Genomic DNA, 24440 nt, shown 5'->3' with positions numbered 1-24440 from the left:
TACCAGTATGCAATTATCAAACTGTAAGTATAGGTGTTGCATTTAAATTCCAGTATTTTAAAGTCAGTCAGCGATCGCTGTGGGACATCTAGAAATGGTCATTTCCCTGCACTTGGTTTGCACAATCCCTAAGTATGATTGTCAAGTAAAATTACAACTTAATTAGACTATTGTCTGGCAACAGATTTAGATGTTCCACTGAAATGCTAAATTCTGCATGTTGGGACATGCAGTTCTGGTAACCATTGCTATAATAAATGGTTAGCTATGCATTCATTAAAAAAACAGTGTTGTTTTTGGCTATGCTAATATAATATAGGTTATAGAACCGATAACAAGCTCTCAATGTGATATACTGTACAGAAGCATCTTGCAGAAATGAAAATTGGCTGAATGCCAGTGGCTTACTGCTTTTTCTGTCTCTGAGAATCCTGGTGTTGAAACATACAGTAGTAGCATTCATGAATCTCATGCGTCACCCTGTTTTCTAAGTGGATTATTGGGCTTGCTAGAGTGTATATTTTCCACACAAACCTGGCTTTCGATGGATGAAGTTATGCCACAGGTCTTTTTACACTGCAAACAGGGATTTATCTGTCAAGTAGAGCATATTGAGTTACATATCTCCCCTTGGGAAGATTTTGGGGATCTTTTTGGTGTGTGGCATCATGTTGTTTATGGAAAATAACAATCTGTTTCTTTATAGCCACTGCTGGGTTCAGTGTCAGTGAGCTAAGGTTGTTGGAAAGTCTCTCACAGACTCTCATAAGCATGGTGGGGCTGAGCTAATTGGAGTGACAGGGCTGTGTGTCACACTCCAGTGTCTCTAGTCTCAGCCCAATCAATGGCCCCTCAGTTAGGAAGCTAGCGAGCTGGTCACTAATTAACGCAGCAACAGTCCAGGAAAGGTAGAAAGTTACGCTTCCCCTCTCATTTGGCACTTAGGAAAACTTGATCATATCCTAATTGCTATAGCAACACTGATCCAATGTAGAAATGGCAGCCAGTATTGTACAGTGTACTTGAGCAGCCCTGCTTATTACGCTAGGAGACGGGCTAAAGTTCAGGCTAAACATCTATGTGGATTTGTCAGCTCGCGAAAGCAGTTCCATGCATCTTTAGATCACATTGTATTTGTGTGGTAGACATAGTAAGTTTCACCTAAATACACAATTAAAATGTCTCTATGAACATTTTGTAAAATACCCAGATTGTGCAAGACATTTATTGTGTGAAACCATGTCAAGGTATATAAATGATGTTATTATGTTTGAGTTGTGGGTGGTAATAGAGTGATTATGAGGTGTAGAGGGAGTGTGGGTGTAGAGAGCTGCCTGGCTAAAATGCAGGGTTTTCCTCTGTAAGAGAGCTTAAATTGGTACTCAACGTCCCTAGGTGGTACGTGCTAAAGTGCTGAATGAGAGATGTGGGGGGCAGGCGCTCCACCTTTATTAGAGCCAACGAGGGATGGAGTGTGGGGACGGTTGTTCGCTCAGGGGCCAGCTCATGTACCTGTGTCTGTGTCTGTCTGTCTGCCTGCCTGCCTGCCTGTTAAAGGTCCAATGCAGCCATTTTTATCTCAATATCAAATCCTTTCTGGATACAATTAAGTACCTAACTGTGATTGTTTTCAATTAAAATGGTAAAAATAAACAAAAATAGCTTATTAGCAAGAGCAATTTCTCAAGCAAGAATTTTACTAGGATTGTCTGGGAGTGGCCTGCAAACTAGCTGTTATTGGCAGAGAGGTTTGGAACTCTCTTTCTTATTGGTCTATTAACCAATTTACCGTGATGTCACCAGACAGGCCAAAACTCCATCCCACCAAACAGCTCTTACACTAAAAGGGTATTATCATCACTTTCACAATTTCACAGGATTATTCCAACTTCATAGTGTGTAAGAATATATAAAGCACAGGGAAATCACGTTTTTGACTGCACTGGGCCTTTAAGCCACATTTATGGTAGAAAGGTGGCGTCCTGATGAGTTGCAGACACACTTCTGTGCAACTCCACCGTGGCCAACACCTACTTAAAACCTCTTACATCTAGACGTTCCGCTAGCGGAACACCTGCTCCAATATCCAATGATAGGCGTGGCGCGAATTACAAATTCCTCAAAAATACAAAAACTTCCATTTTTCAAACATATGACTATTTCACAGCATTTTAAAGACAAGACTCTCCTTTATCTAACCACACTGTCCGATTTCAAAAAGGCTTTACAGCGAAAACAAAACATTAGATTATGTCAGCAGAGTACCCAGCCAGAAATAATCAGACACCCATTTTTCAAGCTAGCATATAATGTCACAAAAAACAAAACCACAGCTAAATGCAGCACTAACCTTTGATGATCTTCATCAGATGACACACCTAGGACATTATGTTATACAATACATGCATGTTTTGTTCAATCAAGTTCATATTTATATCAAAAACCAGCTTTTTACATTAGCATGTGACGTTCAGAACTAGCATACCCCCCGCAAACCTCCGGTGAATTTACTAAATTACTCACGATAAACGTTCACAAAAAACATAACAATTATTTTAAGAATTATAGATACAGAACTCCTTTGTGCAATCGAGGTGGCCGATTTTAAAATAGCTTTTCGGTGAAAGCACATTTTGCAATATTCTGAGTAGATAGCCCAGCCATCACGGCTAGCTATTTAGACACCCACCAAGTTTAGCCCTGACCAAACTCCGATTTACTATTGTAAAAGTTTGATTACCTTTGGTGTTCTTCGTCAGAATGCACTCCCAGGACTGCTACTTCAATAACAAATGTTGGTTTGGTTCAAAATAATCCATCGTTATATCCAGATAGCGGCGTTTTGTTTGTGCGTTCAAGACACTATCCGAAGTGTAAATAAGGGTCACGAGCATGGCGCATTTCGTGACAAAAGATTTATAAATATTCCATTACCGTACTTCGAAGCATGTCAACCGCTGTTTAAAATCTATTTTTATGCCATTTTTCTCGTAAAAAAGCGATAATATTCCGACCGGGAATCTGCGTTTAGGTAAACAGACGAAAAAAAACAAAGCATGGGGTCGACTCGGGCACGCGCCTGAGTCTCACAGTACTGTAACCAGCCACTATCCAAACGCGCTACTTTTTTTCAGCCAGAGCCTGCAAAGCCACGATTCAGCTTTTTGCCGCCTTCTGAGAGCCCATGGGAGCCGTAGGAAGTGTCACGTAACAGCAGAGATCCCCTGTAATGGATAGAGATAACCAAGAAGGGCAAGAAATTGTCAGACAGGGCACTTCCTGCATGGAATCTTCTCAGGTTTTGGCCTGCGAAATGAGTTATGTTATACTCACAGACACCATTCAAACAGTTTTAGAAACGTTGGAGTGTTTTCTATCCAAAGCTAATAATTATATGCATATTCTAGTTTCTGGGCAGGAGTAATAATCAGATTAAATCGGGTACGTTTTTTATCCGGCTGTGAAAATACTGCCCCCTAGCCATAACAGGTTAATTCTGTCTGCTTTGCCGTCACATCTGTCTGCGACTCACCAGGACGAAACCTGCCTTTTCTAACATAAATTTGGATTTTGTCTGTCTGTCCGCCCGTTAGTCCGTCCGTCTGTCCTTCTGTCTGTCTTTTTCCAGTGAACAGCTCTCTCCATATCCCAAGCTTTATTTTTCTCTCTTCCATGTGTCTGTACTGGGCTTGAATCAGTCCACCTGGCCACTGTTTTTGACAGTGGCCAGGTGGACACTTTAAATGCCCAACACTTTAAATGCCCATATTGGAAGTTATTTTCCTCACCCCTACAACTACTTCTGCATGCTTTGGAGATTCATTATAGATTCATAGTTTCATTATTAAACTCCTTCATATCTTCATCTCTTGTTACCTGTGGGCAACAACGACAGCATCTGTCAAAATACCTACCACAGCATGAGTCACTAAAATCCAATCACTACTGTACTTATTAAAAATACACACTGAATCCCACAACATGTACAGAGTAAAAGGTCAATTTAAATAGAAACAGACAGAGAAAAGTACTGGATAAATATGCATAATGTTTGGTTATATTAAGCTTATGGTTGATTCATGTATGAAGGAATAGTTGGATGGGTGGGTGTATAGTTTGTCGGCAATGTTTTAGCTAATATTGCTTGGATTTTAAGGTTTGCTGGTGGATGGGCGGCAGGTAGCCTAGTGGTTAGAGCATTGGACTAGTAACCGAAAGGTTGCAAGATCAAATCCCCGAGCTGACAAGGTAAAAATCTGTTGTTCTGCCCCTTAACAAGGTAGTCAACCCACTGTTCCTAGGCCGTCACTGAAAATAAGAATTTGTTCTTAACTGACTTGCCAAGTTAAATAAAGGTAAAATAAATGGACATACAATTAAGCCCAGAATTATTGGCACCCTTGATAAAGATGAACAAAAAAGACTGAATAAAATAAATAATACAAATACTGAGCTATATATTGTACCCTCCCCCCCAATTTTTTTTAAAACTAATACAATTGCTCAGAGAAAGGTCCTGGGACTCTTCTTAAGGTCAATGGCATCATGAACCTTACCCAGTACCTGGACATTTTAGCCAAAAACCTGTTTGCCTCGGCCAGAGGGCTGATCATTGTGGATCTTCCAGCAAGACAATAACACATACAAATCCACAAAGAAATGGTTCATTGACCACAAAATCAACATTTTGCAATGGCCATCTCAGTCTCCGGACTTGATCTGAAAAGATTCTGTGTGGAGGAATGGTCTAAGATCCCTCCCAAAGTGTTCTGCAGTCTCATAAAACATTTTAGAACAAGTCTCAGTGCCTTTATCTTCGCAAGGTAAGGTATTGAAAACAGGGTTGCCAATACATTTGACCCCATATCTTTTTAAGATAAAGAATTATTACTTGTTAAAAAAAATCTCTCTTTTTTTATAGCTCAGTATTTGTATTATTTATTTTATACTATCCTTTTTTCTCATCTTCTATCAAGGGGGCCAATAATTCTGGACCTGACTGTAGATGGATTGAATTATAATTCAGTGAAAGATACGAAGCTACTCAGAGGATATTCCAGGGGACTGTGCCGTTTACAGCGTCGTCAAGGTTCATTTGCAGGGCTTCTCCAGCTGTCCCAAGTCCGCAGTGGGAGGTTAGACATATTTCTAACCACAGGGGAATAGGATCTATTTCTCCATGTCTGAGTGATGTAGAGATATGGCCAGTTTTGGCACAAGTGTAAATCCATGCTCCTAGTCTGGGCTCTAACTCAAACAAATACAGGTTTTACTTATGAGCCTGTGTTAGGCATTCTATAATAGTTCATATTTATAGTTACACAGTTACATTCGGGGCCAGTAAATAATCCCTATGTCAGCGTGAACTCTTTCAAGGTCTATTCAAGTCAAGTCACATACAGGCTTGACTCTGGCTCACACACACACACACACACACACACACACACACACACACACACACACACACACACACACACACACACTCACGCACACAAACATGTAGACAAACACACACACACACCCTTACACGCACAAACAAACACACTGTTATGGATACTCTCAGATACACTCAGACGTGTGTCTGAGAGAGATAGAGGACTAAAAAGTGGATGAAAAGATAGACAGGTAGAAAACAAGTAACAATAAACAGATGAAAAGGAGAGAACAACAGATGGTATGAGAGTGGATATAACAAGATTTGATGACGGTCCTCCTCCCTCCATCCTTCTAGACGAACCTGATAGCAGGAGGCTTCTATGACGGGGTAATGCTTTACTCTCAGGCCCTGAACGAGACCATGGCCGAGGCAGGGGGCCGGCCGCGAGGGGACATCGTCACCAAGAGGATGTGGAACCGCACGTACCACGGTGAGTCAACGCAGATACACACACACAAACAATGCCCGTATCAAAACAATATTCCAAACTTATTTTTCAGTAGTGCCATACCGTCCATTTGAAATGATATGGTTGTTTTTGGTAAGATCACTATTTAGCTCACTTTAAGGCCTATGCATTGGACAGAAAATGTCACCCATCATCTGTACACTTTTAGAAAAAAAGGTGCTATCTAGAACCTAAATAGTTCTACCTGGAACCAAAAAGGGTTCTCCTATGGGGACAGCCGAAGAACCCTTTTGGAGCCCTTTTCTCTATAGTTAACTATGGTATAAATAATGTAGTGAAATAAAACTGTAGTATATACTATATTATAAACTGGGTGGTTCGAGTCCTGAATGCTGATTGGCTGACAGCCGTGTTATGTAATGGCAATAAGGCACTTCGGGGGTTTGTGGTATATGGCCAATATACAACGGCTAAGGGCTGTATCCAGGCACTCCGCAAGAACAGCCCTTAGCTCTGGTATATTGGCCATAAACCACACCCACTCGGGCCTTATTGCTTAAGTAATTAATGCAGTCTTTTTGCAGATTGTAGTATACTGCAGTATTTACTGTAGTGTTTTTTCAGTCTGTAGTATACTGTAGTGTTTTTGCAGACTGTAGTATACTGTAGTATTTACTGTAGGTTTGCAGACTAGTATACTGTAGTGGTTGCAGACATGAATCTATTATTTACCATAGTGTTTAGTGTTAATATCTTTGACATAGAAATGGAGTCTTTCTCCTTTTATTTTATTTAACTAGGCAAGTCAGTTAAGAACAAATTCTTATTTTCAATGACGGCCTAGGAACAGTGGGTTAACTGCCTTGTTCAGGGGCAGAACAACACATTTTTACCTTGTCAGCTTGGGGATTCGATCTAGCAACCTTTCGGTTACTGGCCCAACTCTCTAACCACTAGGCTACCTGCCGCCCCAAATTCCTCCTTGAGGATTTTTTATTTATTTTTTATTGTATTTTTTTATTTATTTTTATTTTTAAATGTATTGAAACTTTATTTAACTAGGCAAGTCAGTTAAGAACACATTCTTATTTACAATGACGGCCTACCAAAAGGCAATAGGCCTCCTGCGGGGACGGGGGCTGGGATTAAACATTTAAAATAAAATAAAAATATAGGACAAAACAAACACCTCGACAAGAGAGACACCACAACACTACATAAAGAGAGACCTAAGACAACAACATAGCATGGCAGCAACACATAACAACACAGCATAGTAGAAAACATAATGGAGAAATAATAAAATAGCACATTTTCCATAACCTGTAAATCAAATCAATCAAAATCCAATAAAATTGAATGTTATTGTGTCACGTGCTTCATAGAAAACAGGTGTAGACTAACAGTGAAATGCTTACTTACGGGCCCTTCCCAACAACGCAGAGAGAAAATTTGAAAAATAATGTCACAAGGAATAAATAGACAAGGATTTACGATAACTTGGCTATGTACACGGGGTACCAGTGCCGAGTTGACGTGCAGGCTGCGAGGTAATTGAGGTAGATACAGTATGTACAGTGCCTTCAGAAAGTATTCACACCCCTTGACTTTTTCTACATCTTGTTGCGTTACAGCCTACATTTGTTTTTATCACTGGCCTACGCACAATACCACATAATGTCAAAGTGAAATGATGTTATTAGAAATGTTTAAACATTTATAAAAAAATGAAAAGCAGAAATGTCTTGAGTCAATAAGTATTCAACCCCTTTGTTATGGCAAGTCGAAATACGTTCAGAAGTAAAACATTTGCTTAACAATTTGAATGCTCACTCTGTTTGCAATAATAGTGTTTAACATAATTATTTTATAACTACCTCATATCTTGTTTGCCACACATACAATTATCTCTAAGGTCCGTCAATTTCAAACACTGATTCAGCTACAAAGACCAGGGAGGTTTTCCAATGCCTTGCAAAGGATGGCACCTATTGGTAGATGCATAAAAAAAACAGATATTGAGTATCCCTTTGAGTATGGTGAAGTTATTAAAAACACTTTTGATGGTGTATCAATACACCCAGTCACTACAAAGAAGCAGGCGTCCTTCCTAAATGTTCCAAAACATGCATTCTGTTTTCAACAAGGCACTAAAGTAATACAGCAGATGTGGCAAAGCAATTCACTTTTTGTCCTGAATACAAAGTGTTATGTGTTGTATTGGATTTGCGTCCCTAACATTACTGAGTACCACTCTACATATTTTCAAGCATAGTGGTGGCTGCATCATGTTATGGGTATGCTTGTAATCGTTAATAACTGGGGAGTTTTTCAGAATAAAAAATAAATGTCACAGGCAAAATCCTGTAAGAAAACCTGGTTCAGTCTGCTTTCCACCAGACACTGGGCAATGAATTCACCTTTCAACAGGACAATAACCTAAAACAAAAGGCCACTGGAGTTGCTTACCAAGAAGACAGGGAATGTTCGTGAGTGGCCGAGTTACAGTTTTGACTTAAATCTACTTTAAAATCTGTGTCGGTGTCTAACAATGATCAATAACCAATGTGACAGAGCTTGAAGAATTTTTGAAAGGAATAATGGGCAAATGTTGCACAATCCAGGTGCGGAAAGCTCTTAGAAACTTACCCAGAAAGACTCTCATGGCTTTAATGGCTGCCAAAGGTGCTTCTACAAGTATTGACTCAGGGTTGTGAATACTTATGTAAATGAGTTATTTCTGTATTTTATTTTCAATACATTTGCAGCAATTTCTAGAAACATGTTTTCACTTTGTCATTATGTGGTATTGTGTGTAGAGGGGTGAGAAAAACAACAATTGAATACATTTTGAATTCAGGCTGTAACACAACAAAAAGTCAAGGCGTATGGATACTTTCTGAAGGCACTATACAGATCACTGCACCTGTACATAGCCCATCTGTAAACAGCCCATCTATCTACCTACCTCATCCCCATACTGGGACTATGGTGCTTTGTCTTGCTCCTTTGTCTTGCTGACATTGAGGGAGAGGTTGTTGTCATGGCACCACACTGCCAGGTCACCGACCTCCTCCCTAGCTGTTTCATTGTCGTCGGTGGAAAAGGCCTACCATGGCCTGATCACGGATGGTGTTGGAGTCATGTGCTGCCACACAGTCGTGGGTGAACAGGGAGTAAGTACACGTCCCAGAGGGGCTCCTGTGTTGATGGTCACATGGCGGATGTGTTGTTACCTACCCTTATCACCTATCAGGAAGTCCAAGAGCCAGTTGCAGAGGGAAGGTGTTCAGTTCCAGGGTCCTGAGCTTAGTGATGAGCTTGGAGGGCACTATGCTGTTGAACGTTAAGCTGTAGTGAATGAACAGCATTCTCACATAGGTGTTCCTCTTGTCCTGGTAGTAGAGGACAGTGTGGAGTACAATAAAAATTGCATCATCTGTGGATCTGTTGGGGTGGTATGCGAATTGGAGTGGGTCCAGAGTGTCTGGGATGATGATGGTGTTGTGAGCCATGACCAGCCTTTTAAAGCATTTGATGGCTCAAGATGTGATCACTATGGGGCAATAGTCATTTGACAGGTTACCTTGCTGTTCTTGGGCACAGGGACTATGGTGATCTGCTTGAAACATGTAGGTATTACAGACTGGGTCATTGAAAATGTCAATGAAGAAACTTGCCAGCTGGTCAGCGCATGCGCTGAGTACACATCCTGGTAATCCATCTGGCCCTGCAGCTTTGTGAATGTTAACCTGTTTAAAGGTCTTACTCACATCGGCTAAGAAGAGCGAGATCACACAGTTGTCCAGAAACAGGTGGGGCTCTCATGCATGGTTCAGGGTTGCTTAACTCGAAACTAGCATAGAATGCATTTAGCTCATCTGGTAGGCTTGCATCACTGAGCAGCTCGCGGCTGGGTTTCCCTTTGTAATATGTGATAGTTTGCAAACCCTGCCACATCCAACAAGCGTCAGAGCTGACGATCTTAGTCCTGTATTGATGCGTTGCCTGTTTCATGGCTCATCGGAGGTCGTAGCAGGATTTCTTATAAGCATCCGGATTAGTGTCCCGTTCCTTGAAAGCGGCAGCTCTAGCCTTTATCTCAGTGCGAATGTTGCCTGTATTTTGTGGCTTCTGGTTGAGATATGTACATATCAAGGTTTCCCTTAGGAAAATGTGGCACCGGACAACATTACCGGGAAGATTTAAATCAGGGCGTCCACCCACTGTGCTCAAAATGACAGAAATCACATATAAATTATGGTAATGCATCTTAACAGAACATGGAACTAATGTAATGAAGCAGCCAAAAAAATGTCATTTTCAAACATTTGCCAAAATGCAATTTGTGGGAAAACACCCATTCTAAACAGTGCACCTGATAGCGGTTCCATATGTAACAGATGAAAATGTATTTTAGAAACTTAGGAAGAGGGGGAATCTTAAAATTCAACAACAAGGATGGATTGCTAATATGACCAGGATTGTGCCTTTTGGCTTCTGGAAAACTAAATAAAGTTGACATGAAAATCAATAGAACAGGAGAGAAAAAGCATAGCAGATCCAATAGGAAAGTAAACGGAAATCATTTTGCCAAAAGTATATTATTACTCCTGTCTTTACCGAAATAAATAAAATAATGCAGAATACTTCACCAGAAAGCATGACTTAGCGACAGAGGAAATGAGGATCATGAGCTTCTTTAAAAAAAATATCTGTGGATTGTTTCAAATCCCAAGCTCGTAGGCTTATGCCTATTTTGGAAGCCCGCAATTTGGGTAGCGTGCGTGACGATAGGCCTAGATGATTACTGAGTGACGGCTGTAAGTGAAAAGCATCTAAAATATATGTGAAGATAATGTGTCTTGAGTATAATTTTAAATGTTGAGACAAGAAGGGAGGGATGTGTCACGTCCTGACCATAGAAGCTGTTATTTTCTATGGTAGAGTCTGTCAGGGCTTGACGTGTCTAGTTTAGATTTTCTATGTTATGTTCTAGTTTCTGTATTTGTATGTTGTTTTTTTGAATGATCTCCAATTAGAGGCAGATGGTCATCGTTGTCTCTAATTGGAGATCATACTTAAGTAGTTGTTTTTCCCACCTGGGGTTGTGGGAGATTGTATTTTGAGTTAGTGTACGTTGCACCTCTTCGTCGCAGTTTGTTTGTTGTTTTGTTTATTAGTTTATTTGTATGTATTGCATAGTTTCACAGTTTAATAAAGAAAATGTGGAACGATACACACGCTGCGCTTTGGTCCGCTCCTTCATCATACGACAACCGTAACAGGATGTGTGGCGAAGATACAGTGCATTCCAAAAGTATTCAGACCCCTTGACTTTTTTCATATTTTGTTACATTACAGCCTTACTCTAAAATATATATATTTTTTATCCCTCATAAATCTACACACAATACCCCATAATGACCAAGCAAAAAGTAGGTTTTAGAAATTTTAGCAAATGTATAAAAAAACTGAAATATCACATTTACATAAGTATTCAGAACCTTTACTCAGTACTTTGAGTCTTCTTGGGTATAAGCTTGGCGCAGGTGTATTTGGGGAGTTTCTCCCATTCTTCTCTGCAGATCCTCTCAAGCTCTGTCAGGTTGGATGGGGAGTGTCGCTGCACAGCTATTTTCAGTCTCTCCAGAGATGTTCGATCGGGTTCAAATCTGGGTTCTGGCTGGGCCACCCAAAGACATTCAGAGACTTGTCCCGAAGCCACTCCAGTGTTGTCTTGGCTGTGTGCTTAGGGTCGTTTTCCTGTTGGAAGGTGAACCTTTGCCCCAGTCTGAGGTCCTGTGAGCTCTGGAGCAGGTTTTCATCAAAGATCTCTCTGTACTTTTCTCCGTTCGATCCTGACTAGTCTCCCATTCCCTGCCACTGAAAAACACCCCCACAGCATGATGCTGCCACCACCATGCTTCACCGTAGAGATGGTGCCAGGTTTCCTCCAGTCATGACGCTTGGCATTCAGACCAAAGAGTTCAATCTTGGTTTCATCAGACCAGAGAATCTTGTTTTTCATGGTCTGACAGTCCTTTAGGTGCCCTTTGTAAAACTCAAGCGGGCTGTCATGTGCCTTTTACTGAGGAGTGGCTTCCGTCTGGCCACTCTACCATAAAGGCCTGATTGGTGGAGTGCTGCAGAGATTGTTGTCCTTCTGGAAGGTTCTCCCACCTCCACAGAGGAACTCCAGAGCTCTGTCAGAGACCATCGGGTTCTTTGTCACCTCCCTGACCTAGGCCCTTCTCCCCTGATTGCTCAGTTTGGCCGGGTGGCCAGCTCTAGGAAGAGTCTAGGTGGTTCCAAACTTATTCCATTTACGAATGATGGAGGTCAATGTGTTCATGGGAACCTTCAATGCTGCCGAGATTTTTTTGTACCCTTCCCCAGATCTGTGCCTCGACAACATCCTGTCTCGGAGCTCTACAGATAATTCCTTCGACCTCACTGCTTGGTTTTTGCTTTGACATGCACTGTCAACTGTGGGACCTTATATAGACAGGTGTGTGCCTTTCTAAATCATGTCCAATCAATTTCGATATATATGTTTTTTATTTGTAATACGTTTGCTAAAAAATCTTAACCTGTTTTCGCTTTGTCATTATGGGGTATTGTGTGTAGATTGATGAGGATTTATTTTATTTAATCCATTTTAGAATAAGACCAAATGTGGAAAAAGTAAAGGGATCTTAATACTTTCCAAATGCACTGTATAGGCGAATCTCTCTCCAGAATGGCTCAGCTGTCCCCCGCCAATTGTTGCGCATTCATTGTCCCATTGTGTGAATTATTTTCCCTTCGTATTTTTTCAATCAATTCCCCATTACATATGTCACTAGTAGTCAATGTACCGTTTATCCCTGTCATTTGGTTACATTAATTTCTGTTAATGCATGTATTATTCACAGTCATTTACTGTTCTCATTCTAAGAGTGGAAACGTTGTTACAACCTGCTACCCATGTGAGAAACAAGTTTTGGTTTATTTCATAACCAACATATGAGATTTGTAAATTTTTTCATTGTCTTTCGTTTGGAGTGCTCCATGTGAGCAATGAGCATGTGTCTGATTTCTCCTTCCTGATAATGTTTAGTAACTGGAAATGTGGAAATGTAGGAAAGTGTTTATTTTTTATTTTTTACATCCATTACAAATGATACTATATTAAGCCTATAGTTCCTCACAGTAAGCTATTTGAAAAATCTTTCCAACAATCTCCACCTCGATAATCACCAATCCTCAGTGTGAAAGAGAAATGGAAGTTAAAGGCCTAGTGCTGCATTTGGCCTATAGGCTATGAGTTCCATGCACTCATTTCTTTAGCTGTCAATGGATCACAGTGTATCAATGTGTCCATATGGAAGAGGCTGGTGATATAGCATTAGTTGACTTTTAACTTTTCGACTTGTATCATTTTAATTCAGATTTGTATGATTAACCACATGATTGAAATGAAACTGTTCCACAGAAATGCATATATGAAAATCATAACTGGCATGCAGAATGGTAGAAATGGTAGGAGTGCCAGGCAGGTATTCTAACCGTTACGAACGTTGGGCCAGTAACCAAACGTTTTCTGGTTTGAATCCACGAGCTGACTAGGTGAAAAATCTATCGATGTGCCCTTGAGCAAGGCACTTAATCCTGATTGCTCCTGTAAGTCACTCTGGATAAGAGCGTCTGCTAAATTATGTAAATGTAGGATGAATTGTAAGCTTCCCCAAACTTGAAACTCACACTCTGCCTCTGAAGTCTTTATAAAATAATTGCCTCCACGTCCATGGTCGGATTTTGCCTAAAAGCTACTTTGAAGTAAGATAGTAATATTCAGGGTTCAAATAATTAAGTATGTTTTCAAAATGCATACTTCCTCCAGCTCACATTGTAAAGTGGTCGGTGACACACTGACAGCTTGTTGCTTGTGCTTAATTGGTCAATAGGAGGCGTGCTTCAATTACCAGTTGAGAAATAAAAATAGCAGCTCTTTTTAATTGTGCCCCAAACGGTTTTTAACATGCGATTGCATTTAGAGTTGTTGCGTATTGAATTGGCTTAGAAAAGCACATATTTTACTACAGTAGAAATCCAGTTCAAAATAGTCTCTGTATGCAGTACTGTCACGTTGGTATGACGGGTCGGGAGACAGGCGCAGGAATGCGTAATATATATATATTTTTTATTAAGCCCAAATTACCCGCATGCTGTGTAAAGGCACGGGGACGGGCCAGTTGCCGCTGCCGAAGTTGCGTCGTCGGACGGACCCGTTGTGGCGACGTTGGACGGGCCAGTTGCCGCTGCCGAAGTTGCGTCGTCGGACGGACCCGTTGTGGCGACGTTGGACGGGCCAGTTGCAGCTGCTGAAGTTGCGTCGTCGGACGGACCCGTTGTGGCGACGTTGGACGGGCCAGTTGCAGCTGCTGAAGTTGCGGCGTGGCCGGACGGACCAGTCGCAGCGTCGTTGGACGGGCCATTCCCGCTGTCTCCCTTAATGGTCGATTATTCTGTCACGTTGGTATGAAAGATCTGGAGACAGGCGCAGGAATGCGTAATAGTTTTTTTTATTAAGCCCAAATTACGGCGTGCCGTGTAAAGGCACGGGGACGAAGACCAAACAAACACATAACAAAACACAGGGTTGAAACCCAAACAAAAGAGTGAGGAGTACCTCGAATAAATACCACACGCTCACAATGAATAACACACGGGACGAGACCCGTAATCATCTGCACAATCCACAAGGGCACGAAAGCCTAAAACACACAGCACAGGTACTCACACGCATCAACGGACATAGTAACAATAATCAACAAGACCATAGTGAACATAGGGCACATATATACAAATACAATCAGTGGGAATAGGGGCCAGGTGTGCGTAATGAACGTTCCGTAGGGATCCGTGACAAGTACGCATGTAATAATTGTGTTGGATAAATTAGATGGGCCTATATGATGACTAATGAAAATACACACAGGCCAATTTAATTCCACAGAATTATACAAACTAACCTACAGACCAATAAGCAAATCTATTTACATCCACTGGTATTTCCGTCACTGAATAAACAGCATTATTTTTTTCTCCCTGTCATTTTGGTCAGCAGCAATTTTAATTATCGGCTTTTTTTTCAATGACCAGCTAACGGAAACACTGGTATGTATGGTCACTATGGGGATGACGTTGTCGATGGTAAACTGCTCAATGTTATCTGATCAATCCCAGAACATATTCCAGTCTGTGCTAGCGAAACAGTCATGTAGCTTAGCATGCACTTCATCGGACCACTTCCGTATTGAGCGCGTCACTGGTACTTCCTGTTTTCAGTTTTTTCTTGTAAGCAGGAATCAGGAGGATATACACTGCTCAAAAAAATAAAGGGAACACTAAAATAACACATCCTAGATCTGAATGAATGAAATAATCTTATTAAATATTTTTTTCTTTACATAGTTGAATGTGCTGACAACAAAATCACACAAAAATAATCAATGGAAATCCAATTTATCAACCCATGGAGGTCTGGATTTGGAGTCACACTCAAAATTAAAGTGGAAAACCACACTACAGGCTGATCCAACTTTGATGTAATGTCCTTAAAACATGTCAAAATGAGGCTCAGTAGTGTTTGTGGCCTCCACGTGCCTGTATGACCTCCCTACAACGCCTGGGCATGCTCCTGATGAGGTGGCGGATGGTCTCCTGAGGGATCTCCTCCCAGACCTGGACTAAAGCATCCACCAACTCCTGGACAGTCTGTGGTGCAACGTGGCGTTGGTGGATGGAGCGAGACATGATGTCCCAGATGTGCTCAATTGGATTCAGGTCTGGGGAACGGGCGGGCCAGTCCATAGCATCAATGCCTTCCTCTTGCAGGAACTGCTGACACACTCCAGCCACATGAGGTCTAGCATTGTCTTGCATTAGGAGGAACCCAGGGCCAACCGCACCAGCATATGGTCTCACAAGGGGTCTGAGGATCTCATCTCGGTACCTAATGGCAGTCAGGCTACCTGGCGAGTACATGGAGGGCTGTGCGGCCCCCCAAAGAAATGCCACCCCACACCATGACTGACCCACCGCCAAACCGGTCATGCTGGAGGATGTTGCACGCAGCAGAACGTTCTCCACGGCGTCTCCAGACTGTCACATGTGCTCAGTGTGAACCTGCTTTCATCTGTGAAGAGCACAGGGCGCCAGTGGCGAATTTGCCAATCTTGGTGTTCTCTGGCAAATGCCAAACGTCCTGCACGGTGTTGGGCTGTAAGCACAACCCCCAGCTGTGGACGTTGGGCCCTCATACCACCCTCATGGAGTCTGTTTCTGACCGTTTGAGCAGACACATGCACATTTGTGGCCTGCTGGAGGTCATTTTGCATGGCTCTGGCAGTGCTCCTCCTGCTCCTCCTTGCACAAAGGCGGAGGTAGCGGTCCTGCTGCTGGGTTGTTGCCCTCCTACGGCCTCCTCCACGTCTCCTGATGTACTGGCCTGTCTCCTGGTAGCACCTCCATGCTCTGGACACTACGCTGACAGACACAGCAAACCTTCTTGCCACAGCTCGCATTGATGTGCCATCCTGGATGAGCTGCACTACCTGAGCCACTTGTGTGGGTTGTAGACTCCGTCTCATGCTACCACTAGAGTGAAAGCACCGCCAGCATTCAAAAGTGACCAAAACATCAGCCAGGAAGCATAGGAACTGAGAAGTGGTCTGTGGTTACCACCTGCAGAACCACTCCTTTATTGGGGGTGTCTTGCTAATTGCCTATAATTTCCACCTGTTGTCTATTCCATTTGCACAACAGCATGTGAAATTTATTGACAATCAGTGTTGCTTCCTAAGTGGACAGTTTGATTTCACAGAAGTGTGATTGACTTGGAGTTACATTGTGTTGTTTAAGTGTTCCCTTTATTTTTTTGAGCAGTATAGTTATGGTCAGATTTGGGAGGGTGAGGGAGAGCCTTGTATGCGCTTCTGTGGGTGGAGTAAAGGTGACCTAGAGTTTTGTCGCCTCTAGTTGCACAGGTGACATGCTGGTAAAAAATAGGTAAAACGGATTTCAGTTTCCCTGCATTAAAATCCCTGGCCACGAGAAGTGGCTGTTCTAGATGTGCATTTTCTTCTATGCTTATGGCCCTATACAGCTCGTTGAGTGCAGTCTTAGTGCCAGCATCAGTTTGTGGTGGTAAATAGATAGCTACAAAAAATGGTAAATAGTATAGTCTGCAGCTTATCATGAGGTATTCTAACTCAGGCGAGAAAGAACGTGAGACTTCGTTAACATTAGAGCGCACCAGCTGTTGTTAACAAAGAAACACACCCCTCCCTCGTTCATCTTACCCGAGGCTGCCGTCCGGACTTGATGATGCATGGAAAAACCAGCGAGATGTAAATTAGGAGCCCGTAAAATAGCTGCTATCCACTGCGGCGCCATTTTCTTAGGTAGGTAGGACTGGGGTCTGAACGGATAGTCCAGAGCTTCTGCTCTTTTCTATAACCTGTATGGAAGGTAATACAGTATATGATCTATACTTGGCATGTTCAGTAGGTTTCTCACTTATGGGTGGCAGAAATTGGGATATAGGGGAGGGGAATGGGCAGGGTATATGCAAATTGTATACTGTAGTATTTACTATAGTTAAAAAAAGTGTAATATTTTTGCGGAATGTAGTGTTTTTGTGGACATTACTGTAGTATTTACTACAGTGTATTTTTTGGGATAATACTGTAGTATTTACTATAAACTGTAGTATTTTTTTCATGTAGGTAGCAAACTGGGCTGTAATCGGGTACATTTTCTAAATAGAGTAATCCAGTTTACCTAGGCATTATCTGTGTGAGAAAAAAAAATCTAATGACACACTTCAAAGTGCTTAAATGTGCATAAAATCTGATAAAATAATTTAAAGTGCAGTAATTGGAGGCCTGCTGTGACCACACACTCTCAGGGCTTTCAAATGTTGAAATGTTAGTCTACTTCTCACAGTCAGTCTTTGTATCAAAGCGCTACTTCACTCTGCACCCTGCACAGCATGGAGGAGCACACCTTGCCATTCCCTGTCTCCATAACAACTGTCTAACCCCCACACACCCCGACTACCCACCCCCACCCCACCTCTAAAATTGATTACGCTGATGACTGTAGAGCACACATAAGCTCCTCTCGCTGTCCCCAATAAGCACTAACCAGCCAATCAAAGGGTCAAAAGGCAATTTAAGCATTTATAGAACGTTCAATATCAAAGATGTCAGAGCAAACACACATACAGAATGTATAATCACCTGTATTTGTGAAGAGTTGACATCGATGAAGGGAGAATATTGAACTAATGCATGCATGTGTGTGCTGGCGACTAACTAAATGTCAACTTGTAGAATAAATCATCAGGGCCGGCCCTAGCCTTTTGGAGGCCCTAAGTGACATTTTGTTGCCCCCACCCCCACAGGGGCAAAACAGTCCCTCCAGGATACTGCAATTCTGTGATCGCACGTCAACAATTTCCTACTAATTATGCATTTGATTGCAAATTTGGGTATCACTTTACTTAACACCTAGCGTCATAACACGTTATGACACTGTCATAACCATGTCATAATATGTCATAACAGCTGACATAACTCGTCATAACCTTACCATAATATGGTCATAACACTGTCATGACCAATATATTCAAACCTGTTGTGACATATATTGCGTTATTTTATGGCTGGTTATGACACCTTCGTAATAGTGTCAAAACCCACATTTATTGAAATGTGTTTTTTCCCTGCCAAGAAGTTACATCAACACCATCATCCCAGAAACCCTAGACCCACTCAAATTCGCATACCGCCCCAACAGATCCACAGATGACTCAATCTCAATCGCACCACACACTGCCCTTTCCGACCTGGGCAAAAGGAACACCTATGTGAGCATGCTGTTCATTGACTACAGCTCAGCGTTAAACACAATAGTGCCCATAAATCCCTGGGACTAAACACCTTCCTCTGGAACTGGATCCTGGACTTCCTGACGGGTCGCCCCCAGGTGGTAAGGATAGGTAACAACACGTCTGCCACGTTGAACCTCAACACGGGGGCCTCAGGGGTGCGTGCTTAGTCCCCTCCTGTACTCCCTGTTCACCCACAACTGTGTGGCCAAACACAACTCCAACACCATCATTAAGTTTGCTGACTACACAATGATGATATGCCTCATCACTGACAAAGATGAGACAGCCTATAGTGAGGAAGTCAGAGACCTGGCAGTGTGGTGCCAGAACAACAACCTCACCCTGAATGTGAGCAAGACAAAGGAGCTGATTGTGGACTACAGGAAAAGGAGGGCTGAACACGCTCCCATTCACATCGACACGGCTGTAGTGGAGCGTGTCAAGAGTTTCAAGTTCCTTGGTGTCCACATCACCAACAAACTATCATGGTCCAAACACACCCAGACAGTCGTGCAGAGGGCACGACAACGACTTTTCCCCCTCGGGAGACGGAAAATATTCAGCATGGGTCCCCAGATTCTCAAATGTTCTACAGCTGCACCATCAAAAGCATCCTGACCGGTTGCATCACCGCCAGGTATGGCAACTGCTCGGCATCCAACCGTAAGGCGCTACAGAGGGTAGTGTGTACGGCCCAGTACATCACTGGGGCCAAGCTTTCTGCCATCCAGGACCTACACTACCGTTCAAACGTTTGGGGTCACTTAGAAGTGTCCTTGTTTTTGAAAGAAAAGCACATTTTATGTCCATTAAAATAACCTCAAATTGATCAGAAATACAGTGTAGACATTGTTAATGTTGTAAATGACTATTGTAGCTGGAAACGGCTGATTGTTAATGGAATATCTATGTACATAGGTGTATAGAGGCCCATTATCATCAACCATCATTCCTGTGTTCCAATGGCACGTTGTGTTAGCTAATACAAGTTTATAATTTTAGCAGGCTAAAGAAGGCCAAGAAAAAACATAAAAGAATGTTTATTTTATCTCTCTGAGTTTTCATAATTTTCCTTCAATTCGCAAGATGTTGAACGTATCTCACCACCGAGCGAAAAAGCGCCCCTCTGTCTCTGTGTGTGTAGGCCATCTATCTATAAACTGAGTGAGCTCAACTGTGAATGGTCCTGGTGCACCAAAAAAAAGTATTTGGAATTGGCTTCACCCCATCACCAAGAAATGCGTCATTGTTAGAAACAACTTGAATTGTTGCATCTCGTTGTGTTGTTGTCCTCCGGTGGTTAGCTAGCTAAAATTGTCCCTTTCCTAAATAAGCCATGAATGGAGAAAGGCATTTGGACTGGTTGTTTTACTTAATTCTCTGTTCTGGCCGCTGTGTCTTCTTATTGTCTCGGCCTTGCAGTAGGCATATATATAACACAGTGTCAAGGCATATGAACTAACAGGTTATAGAGCAAACAACGCAATTATCACAACACCTATGTTGTAATATGGTATTTTTTTCTGGCTTGACTTCCCCAATGATTTTACCCACACACTGCTACTGACTATTTCCTCATAAAACAATCAAAGCATTGCAATATTATCACATAAAACTAACCCATCACCACAGTACAAAAAAAGCTCTCAATTTCAACCATTCACTGCACATTTACTGCATAACATGGTTCAATCGAGCCACACATCAACAAAATGTTTCCCTCGTCAGCGCATTTTTGCAACAAATTTGACAAAGTCAGCGCATATTATCATGTAAAATGTCAGAATCGCCAGAGCAAAATCAAGCATTTTGGGCCACAAATATCACAAAAAATCTCTGAGAGATCCTGGAGGAACTGAAACCATAAGTGGCCCCCGTATTGATGGCCGATTATTATTTTTTTAGAGTTAGAGGTGTAGAGGAAATGATGCAGTTTTAAAGCGAGTTTGCAGCAATTCTACACATTTTGCCATAGGGTGGCGAGACATTCTTGCTGTTTTAAAGCTAATTTCCTGCAATTCTACACATTTTATCATGACTTATGCCATGTTCATATGATGTCTGAGTGAGAGTGACTAACTAAATCAATGGGGGCCCTCTAGAGGTCAGATAGCTGGCTAGACTTACAATCAAAATTGAGTGACTATCAGTGACTGACATAAGAGAAACACCGCCAGTGCACAACCACATTTTGAAATGGCACCTTGTGTATTCTACTATTCTAACTCTCAACAGGAAGTTGAGACGCCAACAGAGTTTCTAAAAAATACCACTTATGTCGCTTATGCCCAGGGCCGGCCCTGCCTATCATCACCTCGCAGCTAAACCTTAACTTGATTGCACTGATGGAAAAAAAAAATACAATAATCAGATTACAAATGATCCTCAGGGGTTTCTCATTCTGACAACAGAACGATTAGCTTGTCGTGCCGAAGTCCATACTTCTGACTTGAGGCCTTTCCGAGCTCTTATCTCTGCTTTTGTTCTTGATGTCATCGCGCTAACGAGTTAGCTGACTGGGCACCGTTTGCGTCGCTACACCAGCGGGCCTTCTTTTCATCATGAAGATAAGCTCACAGCGGCCGATGGTCACATTCTGCGACAGCCTGTTACAGCACCATCGATTCGTATCTGTGTTTGATAGGATTGCATTGTAAGATGTTGTATGGGTACATTGTCATATTGACGGTTTGCCTCGAAGGATTTATATTGGGTACATTGTGTTTGGTGGCTGACAGGGAATAGCATAATGTAGGGAGAGAAAGCATGTGAGAGAGAGGAAGTGACAGATGGATAGAAAATGATGAGAGCGACAGAGAGAGAGAGAGATGGAGACGGACACTGATTAATGCCACAAATGTTGATGAAGGGTCTATCAGGTGTCTAACTGTCGGCGCTATTGGGGAAAGCACCAACTTCAGCTCTATTCTGTTCTGCTCCCAGATTATTGGCCAGCAGCCCCTGACTGACTCAGGGATCCCTCAGGGATGTTGTGTCTGCTCCGACCAAGGCACACAAGAGCTAGTCACCTACCACAGTCATCCCACGTGTGTGTGTAACAGAGAGAGCTCTCTGAGAGAGAGAGAGAGAGAGAGAGAGAGAGAGAGAGAAAGAGAGTGAGAGTGAGTCTGTGTGTGTGTGTGTATTTGGTATTTACTATTTTAATAGGATCTCCATTCACTACTAAAGCAGCAGCTACTCTTCTTGGAGTGCCGCGTGCGTGCGTGCGTGCGCGCGTGCGTGCGTTTATTGAGACTACTTAGTAGGAGGAAAGCTCTCTGTTCTACAGTTGTTTATTTTAAGCCATCTCTGCTGGGTTGTCTTCATGTGTCGGCAGATAGGAGTAAACACACTGTGTCATGAGATAGATAAAACATAGAGGGTAGAGGTGAACTCCTCCCAGACAGCACAGCGACACTGGAATGTGTGTATATTATACAGTATAAACACCCAGGTCCGTGCACCTTATTGACTGGATTCAAGTGTGATACTTGTGCGTGAATCTGTATTAGCAGGACTGTACATGGTCAGCACAAGTTCATCGCTCTCCATGTTTATGTTTGTACCTACTGTACCTGGATCACTAACAGGGGTTGGGGCCTTGTGGTGGCACGAGCAGGACCATGAAAGGTACTGCTGGCAAGTACAGCATAAAGACTATGTCTTTTAAGCTTTCTAAAGCTGCCGTGATCCTTTTACATTACATTAAGGAGCAAGTTACTTTACCCCTAAGTGATCCAGGGGCTCTGCTCTGCCGGACACCTCTCATCAAGTCATTTCAATGCACTTTTATGACTCAAGGAAAGAGCCTTTAACTACTACGTGCTCTTTTAAGCTCTCTAAACTGTGCCGTTGAAGGACTGATGCAAGCACACTTGTAATTTTTGATTTGCAACACAGCCCTGCATCCCCACCCTCACACAATGACTGTTGTTGTTTATTTGTTCCGTTACAAATCGCAAACTGGGTCACAAGGGCATCATTTGCAAGCTTATTCAATTACCAACATGACTAGCTAAGTTCTAAAGTAAGATCTTAGTGTTAGGTTTTCACAAAGCACAGAGAAAGACATTGTAATTTTGGTGCGTAGAGAATGGAGTCATGAGTGCATTTCGGTGTGCGTTCCATGGCTACTTGTCACGTCCTGACCATAGTAAGATGTGATTTTCTATGGTAGAGTAGGTCAGGGCGTGACGGGGTGTTTTGTGTTTTTCTATGTTTTCTATTTCTATGTTTAAGTTCTAGTTTTTCTATTTCTATGTTGTTTTTTGGGTTGATCTCTAATTGGAGGCAGCTGGTCCTCGTTACTTCTGATTGGAGATCATATTTAAGTAGGGTTTTTTCTTCCTGGGTTTTGTGGGTGGTTATCTTTTGAATAGTGTTTTGTTTCTCTCTGCGTCATGGTTTGTTGTTTTGTAAATTCAGTTATTTATGTTTTGCAAAGTTTCACGGCTTTAATAAAATGTGGAACTACAACCACGCTGCACTTTGGTCCGATCCTTTCGACAGCCGTGATAGAATCACCCACCACAAAAGGACCAAGCAGCGTGCCCAGGAGCAACAGAAATGGACCTGGGAGGAAATTCTGGACGGAAAAGGACCCTGGAGGCAGGCTGGGGAGTATCGCCGTCCAAGGGAGGAGATTGAGGCAGCTAAAGCGGAGCGGCGTCATTATGAGGCGCTGTACCATCAACGAGGCAAGGGCGAGAGACAGCCCCCACAAAAGAATTGGGGGGGTGGCACACGGGGAGATTGGCAGAGTCAGGTTGGAGACCTGAGCCAACTCCCCGTGCTTACTGTGGGGGGCGAGTGATCGAGCAAGCACCATGTTATGCTGAGATGCACACTGTGTCGCCAGTGCGCAGCTACAGCCCGGTGTGCTCAGTGCAAGCTCCTCACAGGTGCCATGCTAGAGTTGGCATTGAGCCAGGAAGGAGTATGCCTGCTCAGCGTTCCTGGTCTCCAGTGCGTCTTCTCGGTCCAGGTTATCCTGCGCCAGCTCTACGCACGGTAAACCCAGTTCACCAACACAAACCTGTGCGACTTGTCACAACGCCTCGCGCTTGTCGGGCTACGGAGGTTATCCAGCCAGGACGGGTTGTGCCAGCCATAAGCTCCAGACCTCCAGTGCGCCTCCACGGCCCAGTATACCCTGTGCCTGCTCCGCGCACCCGGCCTCCAGTGACGTTCCCTAGTCCAGAACTCTCAGCGACGTTCTCTATCCCGGTGAGACCTATTCCAGCTCCATGAAAGAAGCCTCCAGTGATGATCCATGGCACGGAGCCTGCAGCGACGCTCCCCAGTCCGGAGCCTCCTGCGACGCTCCCCAGTCCGGAGCCTCCTGCGACGCTCCCCAGTCCGGAGCCTCCTGCGACGCTCCCCAGTCCGGAGCCTCCTGCGACGCTCCCCAGTCCGGAGCCTCCTGCGACGCTCCCCAGTCCGGAGCCTCCTGCGACGCTCCCCAGTCCGGAGCCTCCAGAGACGCTCCCCAGTCCGGAGCCTCCAGAGACGCTCCCCAGTCCGGAGTCTCCAGCGACGCTCCCCAGCCCGGAGCCTCCAGCGACGCTCCCCAGCCCGGAGCCTCCAGCGGTGGCCTGCAGCCCGGTTCTTTCGACGACGATCCATGGTCAGGTGGTAATAAAGCAGAAGGA

At 43.1% G+C, this 24440-nt stretch overlaps 1 protein-coding gene across 1 annotated transcript in view; it reads left to right on the top strand.

The window, feature by feature from the left end:
* Window positions 1-24440, top strand: part of LOC106569878 (atrial natriuretic peptide receptor 1) — a 122214-nt gene that overhangs the window by 40956 nt on the left and 56818 nt on the right. Inside the window, exon 6 of the mRNA XM_014141587.3 lies at window positions 5732-5867. Within this exon, the coding sequence (XP_013997062.1) occupies window positions 5732-5867 (136 nt within the window). The remainder of the gene's footprint in view (window positions 1-5731; window positions 5868-24440) is intronic.

Source organism: Salmo salar, chromosome 14 (assembly GCF_965601325.2).
Source record: "Salmo salar chromosome 14, fSalSal1, whole genome shotgun sequence".
In the NCBI taxonomy this organism is placed as follows: Eukaryota; Metazoa; Chordata; class Actinopteri; order Salmoniformes; family Salmonidae; genus Salmo; species Salmo salar.
The sequence above is the reverse complement of the archived record's forward strand: the minus strand, read 5'-3'. Positions and strand labels throughout refer to the sequence as shown.